Source organism: Oncorhynchus clarkii, chromosome 29 (genome assembly GCF_045791955.1).
Source record: "Oncorhynchus clarkii lewisi isolate Uvic-CL-2024 chromosome 29, UVic_Ocla_1.0, whole genome shotgun sequence".
NCBI lineage: Eukaryota > Metazoa > Chordata > Actinopteri > Salmoniformes > Salmonidae > Oncorhynchus > Oncorhynchus clarkii.
In genome coordinates, this window is record NC_092175.1 from 8,757,020 (window position 1) to 8,779,621 (window position 22,602).

The following is a 22,602-nucleotide window of genomic DNA, read 5'->3' on the forward strand; positions in this document are numbered from 1 at the left end:
AAACCTATGGCTAATGCTAAAGCTATGGCTAATGCAAAAGCCATGTCCAATACTACAGCTATGGCTAATGCGCTATAAACAGCTTACGCATTATAACAGAGTTTGTCAACATGAATAAATGATTGTAAGCAACCTTCTTTTAGTGCTGTGAAGTTTTTCGGAGTAATTGTTTTTGTACTGACCTACAACACTACAACCGTCCCAACTCCCGCCAAAGTCGGTCCCTCTCCTTGTTTGGGCAGCGTTCCTCGGTTGAGGTCACCGGCCTTCTAGCCATCACGGATCCACTTTTCATTTGTTTTGTCTTTGTCTTACACACCTGGTTTCAATCCCCCAATTACTTGTTCATTATTTAACCCTCTGTTCCCCCATGTTTATTTGTATGTCATACGGTCTGTTATGTGGGCATGCTTTCATTGTATTTTTGTCTATTTTGAGTAAAATACGTTTATTTACGCATATCTGCTGTCCTGCGCCTGACTCCTCTACACCAGCAACACACGGACCTCATTAGAACAACAGTTTGTTAAACATCAAATGAAATAAATGCATATGTAAAAGGCACGATTTATACTTTTGAATTGATTCAGTTGTGATGGTTAACATTTTTTTATAAACATATTTCGGAAAGTTAATGAAATACAAGAATATTCCCTTCGGGATAAAAAAGGACACACAGCCTAAGTACAAATGACAATAGCCATTTGGTTAAGCCTAATGGTTAACCAACTGTAATAGTTCATAACCACCATTTCTCTTTCTTCAAAGCGGTCCGTTCCACTGTTGACGTGTAACCCGTCTGAGGGTTTCCTGCTAAAGCTGCTGGAGCAAGACTTGCCTGCTGCTGACCCTCTTCCAACTCGGTCCTCTGTCTCATTTCTTGGCTCGGCTTATTCCCCTCTCTCTCTCTCTATGTTTATGTTTCTCTCTCTATCTGCCAGACGAGATGTCCACATTCCAGCACCAAATGGAGCCTCCTGCTGCTCTGTGTTATGAAACATGGGGGCGCATGCCCTGATCATGCTGCTGATTAACTATGAATAATCGGCAGGGCGAAATAAGATGCGCACCTTCGACGCTACATGCCGCGTCTCATGGTGGGGCTAACGGAATGACAGCGCCTCAGTCATCAACAGTCTCAAAAAGTCAACCGTGCACAAGTTGAACTTGTACGTTTATATTGAAGATGTTCGGTTTCAGTCCTGTCAACCTTTTACCGTGACAATCGACCAAAGGGCATTAGTGATGACATAATAGCAATTAAGTCAGTCAGTCAGTTAGACACAGGCAGACAGACAGACAAAATACTTTATCGATCCTTTGGGAGGAAATAGGGGGCAGGGATTGCAACGGAGCAGGTGAGGTGAACCAGAGTGAGACAGACAGAGAGACAGACAGGTCTCTCCCTACAGGTGAGTAAAGGACATGACATGCTTGTCAACAGAGAGGACAGGGTCATCCATGAGGGCTCTTGGGATACAGCTCGTTAGCTGACAGGCCCACAAGAACCCATGAGATGTGATTGTGAACGATAGAAATAAAGAAGAAGTGAAAGGAGGAGATAGTGAGGAAGGGGTAGAGAGAGACAGAGAGAGAGAGAGAGAGTGAGAGAAATCAAGTGTAGGCTACTGTACGTGGCTTTTGGAGGGAATCCCCCTCCTCTCATCACCCCTTGACATTCCAAGTGCCCTGCACTTGTCTCTTCTCTCCTCCTCTTCTCCCTACCCCTGGTCCCTGCCCTGGGTGATAGTGTGGCGTCTGCACTTCAGTCCCTCTATAGATTAACCCCTGCTTTTGTCGGAGGGACAAAGAGAGGCTCCTCCCCGCTGCTGAGCTGGGGCTTTCAGTGTGGCCCTTTGCCAGGGGAGGCTTTAAAAGGGTGGGGGCGCGTGAGTCCTCTCACTCTCATTCCGGGACAGCCAAGGGCATCAAAGCAAGGTGAGTCTCTCTGTCCCACCCAGAGAACCATAGCACCAGCCTGATCATCCACCCAGCCAGGCAGGCAGGAAGACAGAGCAGGGCAGAGTGCCTAGGGTAGGGTAGCAGGCCCCATAATGATTCGGTCTGCCCGCCACCACTTCACACCGCAGCCAGGCAGGCCCAGGGGCATAACTCTGGGCCCCGGGAACAAGGACCAGGGGCCGACAAGGGATGGAGAGAGAACAATCAGAAGAAAAAAGGGGGAAAATAGAGAGAAAAATCGAAAAAGAGTGTCAGAAAAAAATAAATAGGAAAAGGAGGGGAATATTCTAGATGTGGCCCCTGGTCTGTTGGACTTTCCTCATTCCAGTACAGGGTCTGTAAATAGCTGCTGACGCTTTCAATCCAGCATCACACAATGGTCCTGCTATTCAGGCCAGTCACTCCACAGCGCATGCTTTGAGCCTCGCTGGGACACCATCCTCACAGGCGTTTCAGCCCTGAACAACACATAGCTAAACCAAGCCTTTTAGCCCTGAACAACACATAGCTAAACCAATCCTTTTAGCCCTGAACAACACATAGCTAAACCAAGCCTTTTAGCCCTGAACAACACATAGCTAAACCAAGCCTTTTAGCCCTGAACAACACATAGCTAAACCAGCCTTTTCACATTCTAGAGCATTCGAGCTGTACGGGCCGTTTCAGTACATAAAAGCAGGCCATGCAGCGTAGAATAGCATTGATGCGGTGGTACAATATGAATAGTTTATTACACAGGGAGGGAGTCCTGCTGTTCTAACCCGCCACTGGACTCTATTATAGGGGATGAAGCACAATGCTGCTCCATTTTCTCCCTCCACCAGCTACTTTGCTCTGTTATATATATTTATATATATTTGACCTGAACATTTGTTTGATGGTCAGTATTTTTGATATGGGCAAACTTTGTTGCCGAACTTTGTTGCGTGTCTGGGGCAGTGTGTGTGTTTATATGAGAAGAAAGAGTGTGTGTGTGTGTGTGTGTGTGAGGGAGGGAGGGAGAGAGTGTGTATAATGCCAGTATGAATGGGTGGGAAAGAAACGTTCAGCGGTCTAATTAGCATCCCGAGTTGCACATTGTCCAAATGTCACATTCTGCTCGTTGTAAAAAGTACTATTGTTTATAACAGCCCTGCTATCTGTCCTCTCTCATTCCAGACAACGAGATGACTCACCATTGCACCAAGTTCTCCGGCCACTGGAAGGTATGTGAGACTGGCTTACTGAGTGTGCATCATATCAAAGACCTGCCGTGGACATGTTTCACATACATCCGTCCGTGACCTAAAAGCAATGCAGTGGCAGATCAGTGATCACCTCAAGGAAGGAAGCGAGGAAAGAAGGACGGTTTTTGTCAAGTATTTGAGCTCAGTCTGTGGGGTCCAGGAAAACTCTTTAAACCAGAGAGATGAGGGAGAAACAGGTGTCTGGGATCAATGTGACAACCTGAGCTCAGGAACAAACCGTTTGTCACAGGGGCCTGTTCGGTCGACAGCAGGGTCGGGTCTAGGCACACTCTTTCTGTTCCCGCGGAACACATCACACCCTGCGCGGAGTTAGACGAATCACAGACCATATTAACTCTAAAGAGCTGGAGAGACACTTCCGGCTGCACACCACAGGCGGCTGGTGGCACCTTAATTGGGGAGGACGGGCTAACAGTCACGTCTGGAACGGAATGAATGGAACTTGTCGAACGCGACAAGCCCACGGTTTCCACCTGTTTGATACCATTCCATTTATTCCATTCCAGACATTATTAGGAGCCGTCCTCCCCTACAGCAGCCTGTCCAGGTAAATAGACCGGATACAGTATGTAACTCATGTCTCTCTCTCTCAGATCATTGTCTTCGACGAGGAGTGCTTCCAGGGTCGTCGGCACGAGTTCACCTCCGAGTGCTGCAATGTGATGGAGTTCGGGTTCGAGACTGTGCGCTCCCTCAGGGTGGAGAGTGGAGCGTGAGTACTTACACACAAATCCCCACTTAAAAATCCCCAACCCGCAGAAACACTCAAAGCAGACCTTCCACTTGCTGGTTTCAGTCTTTAGAACTATTGCTCAGAGAAGCTGATGGGAAAATGAGAGATCTCAATGTGATGTCTTACTTTTCCCCCTTTCTCCCTCTCGCTCCTATAGTTGGGTTGGCTATGAGCATGCTTCCTACCAGGGCCAGCAGTTTGTGCTGGAGAGAGGAGAATACCCCCAGTGCGACGCCTTCGGAGGAAGCAATGCCTACCATATCGAGAGGATGACCTCCTTCAGGCCCATTGCCTGCGCTGTGAGTAACTAAACTACCGCTCTCTATCTACTCCTAATTGCTTCTATCACGACCTATTCCACACTCTTCCTCTTGACTGACAACCCCCCCTCCGTTTTCTCCCCTCCAGAACCACAGGGAGTGTCGTATGACCATTTATGAGCGCGAGAACTTCCTTGGTCGTAAGGGCGAGCTGAGCGACGACTACCCCTCCCTCCAGGCCATGGGCTGGTGCAACAACGAGGTCGGCTCCCTCAGGGTCCAGTCCGGAGCGTGAGTAGCCGGGCCCTTACCACAGTCAACCTCTCTCTCCCTCTACTTCACTCACTTTCTCTCTCTCACTCCAATCTGCTTCTCTCTCTCTCTCTCTTTCATCCTCTCTCAAATCGCTTTCATCCTCTCTCCAATCTAATTGTTTGACTACTCCCTTAGCCTCATAGTATCCATTATCGCCAACTGACTCTGAAATCTCTTTCTGTCTCTCTACCTACCAGTTTTGTATGCTACCAGTACCCCGGATACCGTGGCTACCAGTACATCATGGAGTGTGACCGTCACTGTGGCGAGTACAAGCACTTCAGGGAGTTCGGCTCCCACTCCCAGACCCCTCAGATCCAGTCCATCCGCCGCATTCAGCAGTAACCTCTCACCGTTATCCCAAGCTTAACCCCACTGTTACCCAATGCTGAATAAACTGTCTTTATAAAACCTCACTGACCTACCGTCCATGCTTGTGTCTCTCTGAATATAGCTAAAGGCAAACAAACAAATAAACAACCACATGGCTATTGAGACATTTTAGGCTGGAGCGCTTCTGAAAACATTACATTTACTGGCCAGCAGGTGGCGCTACGTCTCCATGACAGTTATCACACACAACAAAAAAAGATCAATCTATTGACAAAATATAATAATAAAATATTGCTTGGTTAAATCAAATATAACAGTGTGATGACGTACATTGTTAAATAGAATTATGAGACAAAGTGGCCTTTGAAGACAGGGTCAGGTGGGTTGGAGGAAGCTCGGCTGACCCCCATACAATTTGGGATGGGCATTGCGGCCCAATTTTGCAGTGCTTTCATCAGATGTCTGCTTCCCATTTGTAAAATACTTGTCCAAAAATAAATGACTGTTGTATAGGTTGTAAAGCCCAACAAAATGCGTCAGCAATTAGTATTTTATTAACAGTGCAGCACATAATTGAAGGCCTACTGGCCAATTCATATGCCTACTGAATTTTAGGAAAATCAAACGTCCCAATGAATGCGTGTATATATGCTTCAAAATCTGATTAAACAGGTCTCCAACATACGCCTACAATAAAGTGGTTTGGAGATACACAAATGGGTTGTCTAATGATTCAGGCAATGGTCCGTTGGATTGATCCGGCTAGTTATCTCCCAGATGTGTTAGTAATAATAAAAAAGATAACCATAGTGCCCAGTGCCTACCGCCCTCTTTTGAACACTGTTAGAAAATAATGCATTTTCTTTTTTAGTTAAACAGACTAGTGCTCATTTTATATAATGGTATTTATTTTAATAAACTCGTAACAGGGCATTTATAATCACGCAATTCCCCGTCCATGAGCGATGCGGCTCCATGACATGTTTTCCGGGCTTCTCGGTCGCAGCGTGAGGAAGTGGGGCTTTCACAGTAGCTGAGCTCGCTCGTTTCTGAGAACACAGAATACACTGGGTGGGAGGGAGACACAAACCCACCACACAGCTGCACACGGGAGACTCGGCCAACGGTCTCTACTCGGACTCACCAGGGATAACAGGAAGAATTCATGTGCCTCTGAGGAACGCAAACAAACAGGATATCAGACGTTCTCATTCGGCGTCGGATTCTGCCGAATGCACCGATCTCAGCGGATCTCGTACCGGATCCATTCGGGCTACTGTAGCAAGAGGAACGTGTCTCGCGTAGCGCGCAACGAGGAGGAAAAGAAACGTATGGTCACAACACTTGACCGAGGAAGATACTGACAGGCAGCTGATATTGGAAGACGAAATGACATGCACTTAGGTTGTTAGTTTATCTCCCATTGCCCGTTGGTTCACCTAGCAAGTTGTTTGGTCGCCCGGGAAAAGACTCAACTTCCAGTGGCGAGAGACCGCGGACGGCGCACCGAGCTAACGTTAGCTAGCCAATTTCCTCCTTCCAACGCCCCCTCCCCCCATCATAACAGCTAGCTAGCCACTGGTGTCTCCGTGCCAGAGCCCACGACACTGGGCGAAAGCAATGATTATGGCAAATGGTGTGCGGTTTGGTCCGTTTTTTTTTTTTAAACGAGGAGCGTTTGCCCGAGGATCGGGATTCGTTAGCCGAGATCGCTAACTGCACGAGTGGGTTTCGCGTCGGCGCGACCAAAGCGGCTGTTAGCTAGCTACCTGCGCTAGCCGAGTCGGTATATTATCTAACGTTAGCGGGTTAGTTGAAATTGAACTGGCTCACAGCACGGGGTTAGCTACTTGCTAAGCGGCTGTAAGCGACTCGCTACCGAAGTAGCGACGTTTTGCGCGGCGGTTTGGTCGTAGATTCTCTGTCTCCCTAGATTCTACATTTAACTAACGTGAACTGGCTGATTTTTCGTGGCATGATTTGTTTAAATATTGCATATATAGTTACCGTAGCGCCAATAACATATAGTGGTTTTCTTGTTAGCTAGAGGGATTTTTAGTCGAATATCTAGCTGATTGTTTTTTAAAAACTTTTTTGTTGCATGCTGGCCTGGATATTCAGCTAGCAACCTGCATCTATATGGCGACGTGGTCTGCGACAAATGTCCTCCTGATGAAGAAGAACGTTGTTATCCCGAGTCTTCATTTTGGTGAATACATGTGAACCTACCTTATACGGCATCTGGACTATTCATTCGTGGTCCGATTTTTGTTGTTGTTGTGTGATACAGGCGAAGCTGGCTTCCTCTTGTTGTTTTAGCTCTCTCCCCTTGTCGTCATTTTCACGGGATGTCTTCGTCGGATGCCATTTCGATAGATTTTATGCAGCATCTTCGTAGACGCTTAATGTTTTGTTTTATGTTAAAAGCATAGGCGACAAGGCGCCGCTGGGAAGCTTGAAAGCTTCGCACAATACCGCAAGGTTGACATGATTTTTTAGCTTACCAAGAAGATAAAAAACCAATCATCCAGGATCAGTGGGCTTTGACAGTTATTAGCTAACTAGCTGGCTTGCTAGTTAGCCAAATCTAGCAGGTGGCCCATCTAAATAAGTGAAGCGCTCTGAATGTGGTGGGGGGGAGGCAGAAACGAACATCTCATCAATCTTGTCTGCCGTTAAACCGCAACACACGTTTTGCACATAACGGAACCTTATTGATGGGAAGAAGACAACACGCACCCAGATGAGTGAACTCTCAATAAACGAGTCATCTATTGAGCTATCAATCTCGTCTACATTTTTTTTTTGTGTGTTTGTTTTTCTGTCACAATGGTTGTGTTTTGAGAGACCGTGTTTGCCAGACCTAGAGGAAGAAAAACGACACGCTCCATTCGGATGGTCGCCCCTGTCATCCGCATAGCTGTCTTGGTCGCCCTGGTTGGATCTAGCTAGATTCAGTGGACATTCGCTTCGTCTTTTCCTTAAATACATTTAAAAAAACGTTCCCACGGCAGGTGTGGTGTCCACCCAAGGTTGAAGATGGCGGACCTCGAAGCAGTTCTCGCCGATGTCAGCTATTTGATGGCGATGGAGAAGAGCAAATCTACTCCAGCGGCCCGGGCGAGCAAGAAAATCATACTGCCTGAACCCAGGTACATAATTACTCATCCGCCTTATATTGTGCCTCGGTCAGTCAGTGTTTACCAGTCAAATTGGTGTGCGTCTGTCGGTGTAGGGAGATAAACCCAACCTAATTCAAATGTGTCAAGTCAGTTGCAGTAGCTCGCTAAAGGAAACAATTCGTCAGCTGTCTCTGGCTTCAGGGTCCCTACCATCTGAGGCCCCATCCCTCAAATCCACTTTTAGTTCAATTAGCATCTGACATAATGCCATCCTAGAATTATATCATTTTAATGATGCTTATTAACGATGGATGGGTTCTGAAGACCAGACCAAGAGTCATCTATCAATGCGGGTAGATTTTGGCATTGTCTGGTAAAATGTCCATTCTTACCAGCTGCATTGCATTTGGGGGCAGTTTATTTTATCCAAAGCTGACGTAAAAATAAATGATATATATATATATATATATATATATATATATATATATATATATATATATATGAGTGTCAGCTCTGGAAGAGAGAATCTGAATGCTAAAGTGAAAGCGGGTTGGGGTGTACACTTCTGTGATATGTACATTATTTTCTGTGATTTATCTTAATTCTAATTATATTTCAGACATTTAAGTGGCCGGTAAAATTGCGGCCGCTGCGGCTGAGGGACCAAAAAGTAGATTTTTACCACCCTGCTAACACCACCACCACCACCATCTGTTGGCAGAAGCTATTTATTTATTTATTTGTTTGTTGCTTTGAATATAAATAGTGTGCAATTCATCTGCTACATTAATCTGGTAGGCCTATCTGTTTATGGTGGAATGATGTGGTGTAAGATTAGAAGAGCTCAATCGATGGAGGGAGCAGGAGGGGTCTTCTGCATCCACCCTAGCCTGATTAATCAGGGAATAGTTAAATACCACCAAGGTCAATGTGTCAAAATAAACAACAAATTACTTTTAATTTGGAATGTATTTCATTAAAATGCATGTATTTTGTATATAAGGATACATTTGCAAGTAGCCGGGCCGAACAGCGACAGCATCTTAGTGAAGCTCACAGAAACCTTTTCTTGCTACGACTGATATGTTGTTGTCTATCTACCTTAGTTGAGCAAGGCCCCGGATAATAGCGTCTGCAAGAAAGAGACGTTTCTATGTGAAAATGATCCCACCAAGACGAACAGCAGATCATACCGTTTTATTACTTCTACGATATCTGATATACACTGTCCAATGGAATGCGCACTTGCAGGTTCCTTCCCGACAATGTAACACCAATAAGAAATCATTAAAGATAACAATACGAAACGGCTAAGTGGCTGACTGGGTGTTATTATTGGCCTTGTTTCAGGGCTTGTTTCAGGGCAGAGCTCATTATAATTATCCTCCGCATGCTTTGCAATTGTACATTTTTACATATCCGTTTTCTATTTAGTTCATGTTAACATAGACTTTTATCACGCCGTAGTGCAAGCAGGCTTCAGATACCAATGCAGGGTGAAAGGGGGTGACAAAATATGGCAAGCAAAAAATAAATACATGTGAAAACATGAATTACACATCCTTGAAAGTCTCTTGTTGCAAAATACATTGGTGTGTACTTCAGCCCAGTGTAAGAGAAATGAGTAAATACTCCGAAGTGATTGAAATAGATATTTTGTGTTCATGCAAAATAAATCCTGCCCATCTCTGGCAGTTATTATACACAATGAACCGGGGGGGGGGGGGGGGGGGGGTCGAATCCCCGAGCTGACAAGCTAAAAATCTGTCGTTCTGCCCCTGAACAAGGCATTTAACCCACTGTTCCTAGGCCGTCATTGTAAATAATAATTTGTTCTTAACTGACTTGCCCAGTTAAAAAATATATATATGTGTGTGTTTACCTGTCTGAAACGAATGTCTTCAAAATCATGTAAATGCACCGTACAAGCTAGAGTGTTGAATAAAATGTCATTTAAACGTACTCTTCTGGTTTTCTGAGCAGTTTTACCCAACTTTTTGAGGGGCAGGTATATGGTTCTGTTCGACACCAAGGTAAAGTTAGTTTTACATTCGATATATTTGTTTTTCTCCAATCAATAGCTATTCAACCAAGGGTGCCGTGACAATGAAAATGTTAAATTCCAAATCAGGAGGATGGAGAACAATCCACACGGATGCTTAGTTTACTTTAGATTTCTTGGAAATGCGGAGAAAGAAACGTCACACACAAAAAAAAGGTGTCAGTTGTTCCTCATCCTCCCCTGATTCAGAATATACCATTTTCATTGTCATTGCATGCTTGATTCAATAGCTATTGACGAGATAAAAAATGAATATCCAATATTAAACTAATTTTTACCTTGTTGACGAACAGAACCATATACCTGGCTCTCTAAAAAGTCGGCAAAACAATGCTTTCCTGTGGTTATTTTGTCTCCAGAACAGCTGAAGGACAAACCGCACAGACAATCGGTAGAGTAAGCTTTTAAAGCGGCAATATGTCACTTTTTTGGGGCGACCTGTCCAAATTCACATAGAAATGTGAGTTATAGATATGTCACTCAAAAGCAAGTCTAAGAAGCTGTAGAGCTGTACTATGTGCATTATTTCTATGCTTTCTATTCTTATGTTTTGTTTTTGCTTCTGTCAGTTTCATGCACCAGCTTCAAACAGCTGAAAATATAATAGTTTTGGAAAATATATTTCACAGCAGTTTAGATGGTACAATGATTCTCTACACTATACTTGCTTGTTTTGTCACATAAAGTGAAATTAGGCCACTAAACTATTAGAATTTTAGCAAACAGGAAATGGCAAAGCGATTTCTGCGTAGTGCATCTTTAAGTGTAATTGTATTAAACATTCTGGCATGTAAGCAACATTTACACTATTTTGCAGGGATTACTTTCAGGCTGTGTATAACAATTCATTGTGTATTACAGCCTGATTTGATCAGACTACATCCATCCGTTCACATCTGTGTATCTCTCCCCTTCAATTGCCTGACTCTGCCCACTCAATCACTGGTGTTTTAAGAGAACTATTTATCAACACACAGGTTTTGAATAACAAATACAGGCTTACAGGCAGGCAGCTACCATTGGGATGTTGTAGGCAAATGCGAGGCGATGGAAATGTTGCGTTTTGGAGTGTGTGGTGTTTGCGAGGCCATTGATGCCGCCATAGCAACACATTCTGTCAGCTATTATTGTTGGAGCTAACTGCTGTGTCTAACTGCTGTGCAGCCCAGACAAAGATGTTATCTCCCGTTAGGTGTATAGTAGTGTGGAAAGGTCCTGTTGTCTGTGACCTTTAGATACGATTCATGCTAAGCTGTTTGCTATAAGAACTTTGGGTATGACCCTGGCCGTGACCCCCTCCCAGAGGGTGTCTGAGGGAGAGTTGGGATATACAAAAAAAAAAAAAACACATTTCCAAATTGCATGCGCATTAGTACACACTTGTGAAACAGGATTAATATGATATCTGAGAAAAATACAAATAAAATGCCTTACTATAACAGAAAACCAATTTGACCTTTTCAGATTTGGCTACACCTTCCTCTGCCAAACCCACACACACCAGTTTAGCTTATTAGCTGTACATTTAAATTCTAGTCAGGGTTTGAGTGTCTCGTCTGTTACAGTAGGAAGTCAAGACTACACGGGGAAGAATGATCTGGTGGAGGGTTTGGTGGCCATGTCTTTTGTTGGTGAGGAGTGGACATCGGTGGCATTCTCAACGTCAGTTTCTCAGGGTGTTTATGTCAAATGTGAATTGAACAGCTAAAAGAGGATGGACGTGCTGAACGTGGGATAAAATGTTAAGAAGTGTCTGTAGCCTAGGCTCATGGCTGTAACGGCTTGGCTTAAAATCCCTTACCAAGCTTAAGCCTCAAAGCTTCAGAAGCACAGCATGTTATGCTGTCTCCGTCTATTGCTTGGTGGACTTTTCGCGGTTGTAATATGTAGCGTGGTGGCGAGCAACAAACATAGATCCAATGTCTTCCTCAAAGTTGTTTCTGATAATGTGATACGTTTGCGTTAATCCGAGTGAGCCTTGCTGATGTGCTGAACATTTGACCAAATGGCAGGTAGCCTGTTGTTCATCAACTAGCTTAGAGACTAAGTGTAGAGCTGACATGATTCACTATTCTACCTGACACAGCTCATTTCTATTCTACAAAATACAGCCTCTATATGTGAGCTTTCTGTAACGTTGCAGATATAACTGTCATGAAAAGAGCTTTAGACCTATTGCCTATTCTACAAGTTGGAGATGGGCTAGATGTCTGTCCATTATATATTTCTATCTGAAGGTTTTGCGACCCTGGGGTGAATTCATTAGACGGATTCCGTTGCAAAATGTTTTGTGTTTTGCGGAAACATCTTGCAACAGACACCATTTACTCTAGGAACCAATCAGAGGCAAACGGAACGAAAACCGGGAGGTCTGTTTACTTCCATTTTGGTTCTTTAAACAGTCAATTTTTTTCCGTTGCGAGGCTCGAACACACCCCTGGCGTTTTGTGCAGCAGCGCCCCACTGGGAGCTGTAGTGCAGACAGACCTCCTCACCACTGACTGACGGGAGCTGTAGTGCAGACAGACCTCTCCACTGACTGACGGGAGCTGTAGTGCAGACAGACCTCCTCACCACTGACTGACGGGAGCTGTAGTGCAGACAGACCTCCTCACCACTGACTGACGGGAGCTGTAGTGCAGACAGACCTCCTCACCACTGACTGACGGGAGCTGTAGTGCAGACAGACCTCCTCACCACTGACTGACGGGAGCTGTAGTGCAGACAGACCTCCTCACCACTGACTGACGGGAGCTGTAGTGCAGACAGACCTCCTCACCACTGACTGACTGACAGGAGCTGTAGTGCAGACAGACCTCCTCACCACTGACTGACAGGAGCTGTAGTGCAGACAGACCTCCTCACCACTGACTGACGGGAGCTGTCACCACTGACTGACGGGAGACAGACAGACCTCCTCACCACTGACTGACGGGAGCTGTAGTGCAGACAGACCTCCTCACCACTGACTGACGGGAGCTGTAGTGCAGACAGACCTCCTCACCACTGACTGACGGGAGCTGTAGTGCAGACAGACCTCCTCACCACTGACTGACGGGAGCTGTAGTGCAGACAGACGGGAGCTGTAGTGCAGACAGACCTCCTCACCACTGACTGACGGGAGCTGTAGTGCAGACAGACCTCCTCACCACTGACTGACGGGAGCTGTAGTGCAGACAGACCTCCTCACCACTGACTGACGGGAGCTGTAGTGCAGACAGACCTCCTCACCACTGACTGACGGGAGCTGTAGTGCAGCAGACCTCCTCACCACTGACTGACGGGAGCTGTAGTGCAGACAGACCTCCTCACCACTGACTGACGGGAGCTGTAGTGCAGACAGACCTCCTCTCCACTGACTGACGGGAGCTGTAGTGCAGACAGACCTCCTCACCACTGACTGACGGGAGCTGTAGTGCAGACAGAACTCCTCACCACTGACTGACGGGAGCTGTAGTGCAGACAGACCTCCTCACCACTGACTGACGGGAGCTGTAGTGCAGACAGACCTCCTCACCACTGACTGACGGGAGCTGTAGTGCAGACAGACCTCCTCACCACTGACTGACGGGAGCTGTAGTGCAGACAGACCTCCTCACCACTGACTGACGGGAGCTGTAGTGCAGACAGACCTCCTCACCACTGACTGACGGGAGCTGTAGTGCAGACAGACCTCCTCTCCACTGACTGACGGGAGCTGTAGTGCAGACAGACCTCCTCACCACTGACTGACGGGAGCTGTAGTGCAGACAGACCTCCTCACCACTGACTGACGGGAGCTGTAGTGCAGATGGGGCTGTGTAAGTAAAGTGCTGAAAAAATTATTTTTTTAGAAGCCCACTACACATGCATTTACCAGAAAGTCTCCTAAAGTGAAAACTTTGTCCTCGTGCTTCTTGGCTCTTCACGTCGTTTTGTTCACACGCTAGGTTGCTGTTCAGCGTCCGTTCGAGTGTGCTGCAAGTGCTAGCGAGGAGACGTCACTGGTAGCACGGAAATCTCCTGCCTGGAAAGGGAGACAGAAAATATTCAAGGGGGTACATTGTGTTTGACTGAGCATGGAACACCCCAGAAACCTATTATTCTTGAACCTTTAATCATTTATTATGGCTGGGAATTGCCACGATACAATATTATCATGATACTTCGGTGCCGATGCGATATGTTTTAGCGATTCTCCCGATTCTATATGCCTTTGCACCGATGTCCCAAACACATTTCTCGGCGTGTGTCTGCTGCAGAAGGGACGAGAGAGCCACGAGAACACGCGTTTCAGTCATGGATGGAAAAAAGTGCTGAAAACAAATTGGCTCTAGAGATGGAGAACAAAGCCATGAAGGAAGTGTGTTGGTGCAGGCCCAGAAAACGAGTGCAAAAACACTTGCGATTTAACGTCAACACCGATACGATACAGAGTCAAAAAATAATATCCGTAACATCCCTTTTTTTTGTGAAATTCAATACGTGATGCATTTAGTCGCCTCTATTGATGAAATCAAATCACGAACCGGGCCAAAGTTGGCCTACAAATGGCTGCCATTGTGCTGACAGAAACCCCACTGTGTGTGTTCAGGGCAGGCTGGACTGACCATGGCCATTTGGCAAAAGCCCCTTGTTCATTTGTTGTTTGCTATAAATGTTGTCAATGAACAGGTCCAGACTACAACCTAGACCAAATTTAGACTGTTGTTCTTTACTTTTCTACACTAGTCTCATATTGAAACCAGAGTCTTTTCCACTGTGGGTGGTGCAGGCTTTTGCTCCAGCAGAGCAGTAACGCACCGGATTAATATTATATCATCAGTCTTCAACCACGCCTTTGATTAGTAGAATCGGGTGCTTAGCTATTCAGAAAAAAATACGTTCTGGCACTGAGAAAGCTAGCTAATTCTGTGTGTCGGTGTTTACAATTTAGCGAGGCAACTTCTCCGAAAGTGCCTATGTGTGCTCTATCCAGTCATAGTCAGGCTTCTGTGACTTCCTCATCCTCTCACAGTCCCAGCTCTGTCAGGCTCCGAGCTAGTTAACGAGCTGCGTTGTGAAAGTGAAACGGAGTAGGCCTGCTGTCCCCCCCCCCCCCCCCCCCCCCCCTGTGGAGAGCAAGTTTCCTGCCCCAACTTTGAAGGGCCTGTTTACTTCCGAAGGGATCGGTATTCAGATGGTTTGACTCCTCCTTTGTCCCTTGTAGCGTCGATCCCACTACACACGTCAGAAGACGTGTGCGGGAGTCAATCTCGACTGGAAAAGATCGCCTCATCTAATAAGCTTTGGAAGAGGTTGCTCTTCAGAGGCCAATCTCTGTGAATTTAGCCTATTGCTTTCTAGGCAGGTGTGTGTGTGGGTGTGTGTTGTATCTGTGTGCATTGAGCTTAGGTGTAGATGGGAATTGTATTGCTAATCATCCGTTAGGTATTTGTTTACAGGGCATAAGAGATAAGATGCTATTGTTCTGTAATAAAAGAACGTGATAGTGGGGTTTGCTTTAACACCGGCTGAAGTAGTAAGCTATACATGGCCTGCTCTTTATGATTTACACTACATTAGTCTGTCTCTCTCTCTCTCTCTCTCGCTCTCTCTCTCTCTCTGTCTCTCTCTCTCTCTCTGTCGCTGTCTCTCTCTCTGTCTCTCTCTCTCGCGCTGTCTCTCTGTCGCTCTCTCTCTCTCTGTCGCTGTCTCTCTCTCTGTCGCGCTGTCTCTCTCTTTGTCGCTCTGTCTCTCTGTCGCTGTCTCTCTCTCTCTCTGTCGCGCTGTCTCTCTCTTTGTCGCTCTGTCACTCTGTCTCTCGCTGTCGCTCTGTCACTCTGTCGCTGTCTCTCTCTTTGTCGCTCTGTCTCTCTGTCGCTGTCTCTCTCTTTGTCGCTCTGTCTCTCTCTCTCGCGCTGTCTCTCTCGCTGTCGCTCTGTCTCTCGCTGTCACTCTGTCGCTGTCTCTCTCTTTGTCGCTCTGTCTGTTTCTCTCTTTGTCGCTCTGTCTCTCTGTCGCTGTCTCTCTCTTTGTCGCTCTGTCTGTCTCTCTCTTTGTCGCTCTGTCTCTCTGTCGCTGTCTCTCTCTTTGTCGCTCTGTCTGTCTCTCTCTTTGTCGCTCTGTCTGTCTGTCGCTGTCTCTCTCTTTGTCGCTCTGTCTCTGTCTCTCTCGCTGTCGCTCTGTCTGTCTCTCTCGCTGTCGCTCTGTCTGTCTCTCTGTCGCTGTCTCTCTCTTTGTCGCTCTGTTTCTCTGTCGCTGTCTCTCTCTTTGTCGCTCTGTCTGTCTCGCGCTGTCTCTCTCTTTGTCGCTCTGTCTCTCTGTCGCTGTCTCTCTCGCTGTCGCTCTGTCTGTCTCTCTGTCTCTGTCTCTCTGTCTGTCTGTCTGTCTGTCTCTGTCTGTCTGTATCTGTCTGTCTGTCTCTGTCTCTGTCTCTGTCTCTCTCTCTCTCTCTGTCTGTCTCTCTCTCTCTCTCTCTCTCTGTCTGTCTCTCTGTCTCGGTGTGTGTACTAAAGCCAGGATTACCATACAGCACAGCGGGAATTAATACAGCAGATTGAGAGAAAGCACTAATACCATCGGGCCAGGGTCAGCAACATCGCTACTGTAGTGGGCTGTGACATAGGCTAGTCCTTCCAAACATAAGCGGCCCAAGTGGACATAGTGACTGTTTTAGCCTACAGTGCCACCCCGTCGCCGTCCCAGAAACACTCACTACATCTGACCCGTCTGATCCCTGGCCGGCTTTATGGAAATGATTTGTTTTTAATTTGATAAGGATTTAAAAGATTATCACTGGGATAATGTGTGTGCTCTCCTGGAATTGGCTATGATGACAATCCGACTAGAGGGAGTTACCGAGAGGGAGATGTAGAGGGGGAAAGAGGAAGCGTGCTTGTAAGGGCAGTCCTGAAACCGTGAGGCAAGTAAATAGAGCCGTTTGTATTTTGAGCTTGCTGTGTGTGTGTGTGTGTGTGTGGATTTGTTTGTTTCAGCTCTGTGTGTGTGTCTGTGCGCGCACGCTTGGGGCTGTGCGTATATGTCGTCTTAAGAGTTGTTTGTGTGTTTCTCGAGGTGTGTATTTAGGGTAGTGTGTGTGTGTTTGTGTGACGTTGTAGAGAGCGCAGTGCTGCTACATTCTCCAGGCTTCGCCTGCTGGGCAGAGGTGGGATGTTGACGGCAGCACTGGAAGTGATAGAGAGGAGTCCAGGATAGGGGGGGGGGGGGGGGGGGGGGGGGGGGGGGGGGGCGCTGTATTGTTTGAGCGGGATCAGGGAGAGACGAGAGATGATGTGTGTTGTGTCAACTGGAAGGATGACTGGTGGGGGGCGGAAGCTTCCTCTCCTCGTCTCCTCTCCATCTCTCAATGATCTGAAGTATACAAGTCCTATCCGTTTCAATCCTTGACGGGAATTATTCAACTATTAGTAAGGAGTCGGTGGATTGTTATTGGCTATTGTAGCAGAGAGTGGATTCTGATTGGCCGGTGTGTTGTCTTTAAAAAAATAAAGCCTTTTTCAATGTTAGCTTTATTTGACCAGGCAAGTCAGTTAAGAACAAATTCTTATTTACAATGACGGCCTACCCCGGCCAATCCCGGACGACGCTGGCCCAGTTGTCCGCCGCCCTCTGGGGACTCCAGATCACGGCCCGGTTGTGAGACAGCCTGGAATACAGCCTCTCCGTGGCTCTGTCCAGAAACGGCCTCTCCTCCCTACGGCCGAGGTGCTTCATGCATCTGAAATGGTTGGATTGTTACGGTATCGTAGCAGCTCTGCCTTTTTTCACCTGATTTGGCTACTCAGGAATTTGCTCCAAGTTGCTTATTTACCCATTCAGATGTATCCAAGTCATGTCCACCAGGGATTCGCTGGCTTGTTGTTTCTGCAGCAGTAAGGCAGGCATGCCTATGACTCACCCCTGGGCCCCCAGTGAATGAGGAAGAGTCTACTTCCTGTATCCTGGTTCCTGTGGCTCAGTTAGACAGAGCAGAGGAGAGCTATTACTGACACTGGACTGGGTACAGTTTGGCCCTCCGTAGGCAGATCCAGGACCAGCGCTGTTACTACTGCTACTATTTGTTTAATTCCTACCCTGGTTTTACTTCAGGTTTATTGGTGCTGTACTGGCATCAGCCGCCAGGTTATAAACTGGTAGTTAGTGTCGCCTCAGACACTTTTACTACAGGTTAGTTAGCATTGGTGCTAGCATCAAACAGTATGTTATAAACTACCAGTTAACATTGGTGCTAGCATCAAACAGTATGTTATAAACTAGCAGTTAGCATTGGTGCTAGCATCAACCAGTATGTTATAAACTAGCAGTTAGCATTGGTGCTAGCATCAAACAGTATGTTATAAACTACCAGTTAGCATTGGTGCTAGCATCAAACAGTATGTTATAAACTAGCAGTTAGCATTGGTGCTAGCATCAACCAGTATGTTATAAACTAGCAGTTAGCATTGGTGCTAGCATCAAACAGTATGTTATAAACTAGCAGTTAGCATTGGTGCTAGCATCAACCAGTATGTTATAAACTAGCAGTTAGCATTGGTGCTAGCATCAACCAGTATGTTATAAACTAGCAGTTAGCATTGGTGCTAGCATCAAACAGTATGTTATAAACTAGCAGTTAACATTGGTGCTAGCATCAACCAGTATGTTATAAACTAGCAGTTAACATTGGTGCTAGCATCAACCAGTATGTTATAAACTAGCAGTTAGCATTGGTGCCGCGCTAGTTACCGTCTTCTAGTGTTATCCTTTCTGTTGTTATTCAGTGTTATCTGAACCTGCCAGGTCTGGTCCAGCCCAATACAGCAGAACCATTCACACCACACTAATGATGTCAGGTAAACAACGATCCACGAGAGAATTTCGAATAAACTGTGCTGTGTGTGTGTGTGTGCGTGCGCGCCTGGCCTCCTGCCCAACTCTAGTAGGTCTACAGCTGAAGTGCTTTTCTGAGAGAACAAAATAAATCCCATTGAATTAATCAATACAATAAACAACAGAAGCTGGTTGTCTCTAAACGCTTTGTCTCTCTCTCGCCCCCCGCTCTCTCTCTCGCGCCCTCCCCTCTCTTGCGCCCCCCTCTCTCTCGCCCCCCGTCTCTCCTGCTCTCTCGCCTACCCTCCCTCTCTCGCCCCCTCTCTCTCTCTCTCTCGCGCCCCCCTCTCTCTAGCCCCCCGTCTCTCCTGCTCTCTCACCTACCCTCCCTCTCTCTCTCTCGCCATACCCTCCCTCACTCGCCCCCTCTTTCTCACGCCCGTGCCACTGGCTCACTGGCAGTAATAGACACATCTAAGATCTCTCCCTCTCTCAGGCAAGGTGTCCGTCTGGCCAATGTGCTGCCATGTGGAACGTGCTCTACTCTCCTGCATCTGTGTGTGTGTGGTAACATTCCTCTCTCCTGTGTGTGGAAACATTCCTCTCTCCTGTGTGTGTGGTAACTTTCCTCTCTCCTGTGTGTGTGCAAATGGGCCCGTGGAGGGGGGCGCTAATTGATGAATTCTCCCCTGCCCTCCTCTCATTAACACCCTCTCTGAGGGCAAGCTGCTCCGGTCCTCTGTTTGCCTGCTCCTCACCATCCTGTCAGGGGACCGGCGGGGACAGGTGGCAGGAAGGGAGAGGCTCAAACCAGGGCAGGGATGAAGGTGGAGGGGAGATGAAAGGAGAGATGAGAGAGGAGAGGGCAGGGAGGAAGAGAAAGAGGTTGCAGAGTGGGGAGGGGAGTCCAGTGCTCTGTGATTTGTATCAATGCCCTGTCTATGTGCATTTCCCTTTTTTTGAAGTGGAGCTCATTGTAGCCTTGTGTCCCATAGGGGATGAAGAGGGGTAATTAAGTATGTTTCTAACATTTTATTCTCCTCCCTCTCTCTCTCTCTCTCTCTCTCTCTCTCTCTCTCTCTCTCTCCCTCTCTCTCTCTCTCTCTCTCTCAGTATTCGCAGTGTGATGCAGAAGTACCTAGAGGAGAGAGATGAGCTGACGTTCGACAAAATCTTCAACCAGAAGATTGGTGAGTAGCCTCGGTGTGATAATGGACGCTTGTCCTTTTCCCTACGCGGACAACCACGAGAATCATAGCACCACGTCTCACACAGACACACAAGGAATGTATGCTGGGAGCTGTTGACTTGGGATAGGTTTGTGCTTCGTGTGTGTGTGTGTGTGGACGGTAGGATGACACCGCGTTTCTCTGGTCCCGTCTTGCCTGACGACACCCTACTTCCCTATTCGAGCTGACCTCTGCCGGCTTTATGCGGCTGCTGATTGGCTGATCCTGTTCTACCCCCCCCCCCCCCCTCGACCAACAGACACTACCGAGGATCCCCGTGGTAACTGAACGGTTCCTCACCGTGGCCGACCCAAAGCACCGGGGCGTCAAAACCCACTTTTCAGTTTGCAATCGGTGCGCGTAGCCAGGACCTTCAGCCACCTGTCAGCTAAGCCTGTGCCTGGTCTCCACCCAGTATCACAGTGAGCCAGTGGCGGTTGTCTGTACCAGGGGACCAGAGCCCTGCAGGCTTTCATTGACTTTACTTACTGCTGCTCGGCTCTGTCTCGCCTCCCCTCGGAGACCAACCAGGCTGCTGCGCTAATTCTGGTAGCTTAACGCGCGCAGCCTCGTGTGTCGTCAGGCGCTGGCGGCAGTCAGTTCCAGCGGTCTTGGTGTCACCTCTACGTTGGCCGCTTTTTGAAATTGAACACACATCACCGACAGTGTCACTGCCGTCTGTTTGTGGAGTCTGCTGGGTACGAGTCGGCCTGCGCTGGGTACGAGTCGGCCTGCGCTGGGTACGAGTCGGCCTGCGCTGGGTACGAGTCGGCCTGCGCTGGGTACGAGTCGGCCTGCGCTGGGTACGAGTCGGCCTGCGCTGGGTACGAGTCGGCCTGCGCTGGGTACGAGTCGGCCTGCGCTGGGTACGAGTCGGCCTGCGCTGGGTACGAGTCGGCCTGCGCTGGGTACGAGTCGGCCTGCGCTGGGTACGAGTCGGCCTGCGCTGGGTACGAGTCGGCCTGCGCTGGGTACGAGTCGGCCTGCGCTGGGTACGAGTCGGCCTGCGCTGGGTACGAGTCGGCCTGCGCTGGTTACGAGTCGGCCTGCGCTGGTTACGAGTCGGCCTGCGCTGGGTACGAGTCGGCCTGCGCTGGGTACGAGTCGGCCTGCGCTGGGTACGAGTCGGCCTGCGCTGGGTACGAGTCGGCCTGCGCTGGTTACGAGTCGGCCTGCGCTGGGACCTCTTGGTGAACTGATGCCGTTTCTACGCAGCCGTGTGTGTCGTCCGCGTGTGTGTGTGCTCGTGTTGTGGCGAGCACGGTACGCTGTCATCGTATTGGGTTTGACAGAGAAGAGGGATAATATTGCTCCTCTTTAGCTGTGTTTCTCTGGGCTGTGTACGGGCTGCAGACACGGGTCAACACACTCACGTATGTGTACAGCTGTGTGTCCCTGGGGCCTATTAGACCGGGGCTATACATGTCCGTACCAGAGCATGGGGGAAGGTTAGGAGGCCCCTGGCACCGTCACAGTCGTCCAGCCCCTTCTCTCTCTCTCTCTCTCTCTCTCTCTGTGTCTCTCTCTCTCTGTGTCTCTCTCTGTGTGTCTGTCTCTCTCTGTCTTTCTCTGTGTGTCTCTCTCTGTGTGTCTCTCTCTGTGTGTCTATCTCTGTGTGTGTCTATCTCTGTGTGTGTCTATCTCTGTGTGTGTCTATCTCTGTGTGTGTCTATCTCTGTGTGTGTCTATCTCTGTGTGTGTCTATCTCTGTGTGTCTCTATCTCTGTGTGTCTCTATCTCTGTGTGTCTTTCTCTGGGCTCTGCTGTGGCTGCTCTATTTTCCTCTCTCGTCTCTCCTCTCCCCACTGTCTGACTCTCACTGGGTCGGCCTACTGTGAGGTCTTGATGCTGCACTGCCATACAGAGATCTCTCCTTCCCTGTCCCCCAGTCTACTCTCTCCCTCCTTCCACCTCTCCCTCCCTGTCCCCCAGTCTACTCTCTCCCTCCTTCCACCTCTCCCTCCCTGTCCTCCAGTCTGCTCTCTCCCTCCTTCCACCTCTCCCTCCCTGTCCTCCAGTCTACTCTCTCCCTCCTTCCACCTCTCCCTCCCTGTCCCCCAGTCTGCTCTCTCCCTCCTTCCACCTCTCCCTCCCTGTCCCCCAGTCTGCTCTCTCCCTCCTAGCAGGTGACACCAGCGTGCCTGTGAGGGGCTGAGAGGAGAGCGAGAGAGGGGCTCTTTCCTTCTCAGATGCACACACACACACGTAAGCTGTCATATGGGTGTGTAAGACTTTGTTTACATCGGCATAGGCTTGGGGCACAGAGCTGATTGTCCAAGATAGCCAAGCACACTGGCCTTCTGGCGACTGGAACTCTAAGCTCTGATTGGTTCTCCTAGAGACCCCCGTAGACCTCCTCCCGTCTGAATATTTCATTCCCCTCTGTCTGTTTCTCTCTCTCTCTCTCTCTCTCTCTCTCTCTCTCTCTCTCTCTCTCTCTCTCTCTCTCTCTCTCTCTCTTTCCATCTGTCAGAGTTCTGGAATGGATGGTGTGAGAGTTGTGCATTGCCTAGCAACTGCTGGTTGCCATGGGAACTCGGCTGAACTAG

The 22,602-nt window shown here is 48.0% G+C and overlaps 2 protein-coding genes across 3 annotated transcripts in view; both read left to right on the top strand.

The window, feature by feature from the left end:
* The first annotated feature begins 1,892 nt into the window (after nucleotides 1–1,892).
* On the top strand, nucleotides 1,893–4,933 carry LOC139388085 (beta-crystallin A4-like). Its single transcript, XM_071134642.1, has 6 exons — nucleotides 1,893–1,938; nucleotides 3,121–3,167; nucleotides 3,803–3,921; nucleotides 4,100–4,241; nucleotides 4,351–4,493; nucleotides 4,715–4,933. The coding sequence occupies exons 2-6, from the start codon at nucleotides 3,129–3,131 to the stop codon at nucleotides 4,860–4,862; spliced, it is 591 nt and encodes a 196-aa protein (XP_070990743.1). The 5' UTR covers nucleotides 1,893–1,938; nucleotides 3,121–3,128; the 3' UTR covers nucleotides 4,863–4,933.
* A 2,315-nt stretch (nucleotides 4,934–7,248) lies between these two features.
* The window catches only part of LOC139388107 (G protein-coupled receptor kinase 3), a 192,236-nt gene continuing 176,882 nt past the window's right edge, over nucleotides 7,249–22,602 (top strand). Inside the window, exons 1-2 of one of the 2 annotated variants that reach the window (XM_071134677.1) lie at nucleotides 7,249–8,002; nucleotides 19,938–20,014. In XM_071134677.1, coding sequence (XP_070990778.1) covers nucleotides 7,890–8,002; nucleotides 19,938–20,014 — 190 coding nt within the window. In that variant the 5' untranslated portion in view covers nucleotides 7,249–7,889. The remainder of the gene's footprint in view (nucleotides 8,003–19,937; nucleotides 20,015–22,602) is intronic. The other variant, XM_071134676.1, reaches the window with a different exon arrangement.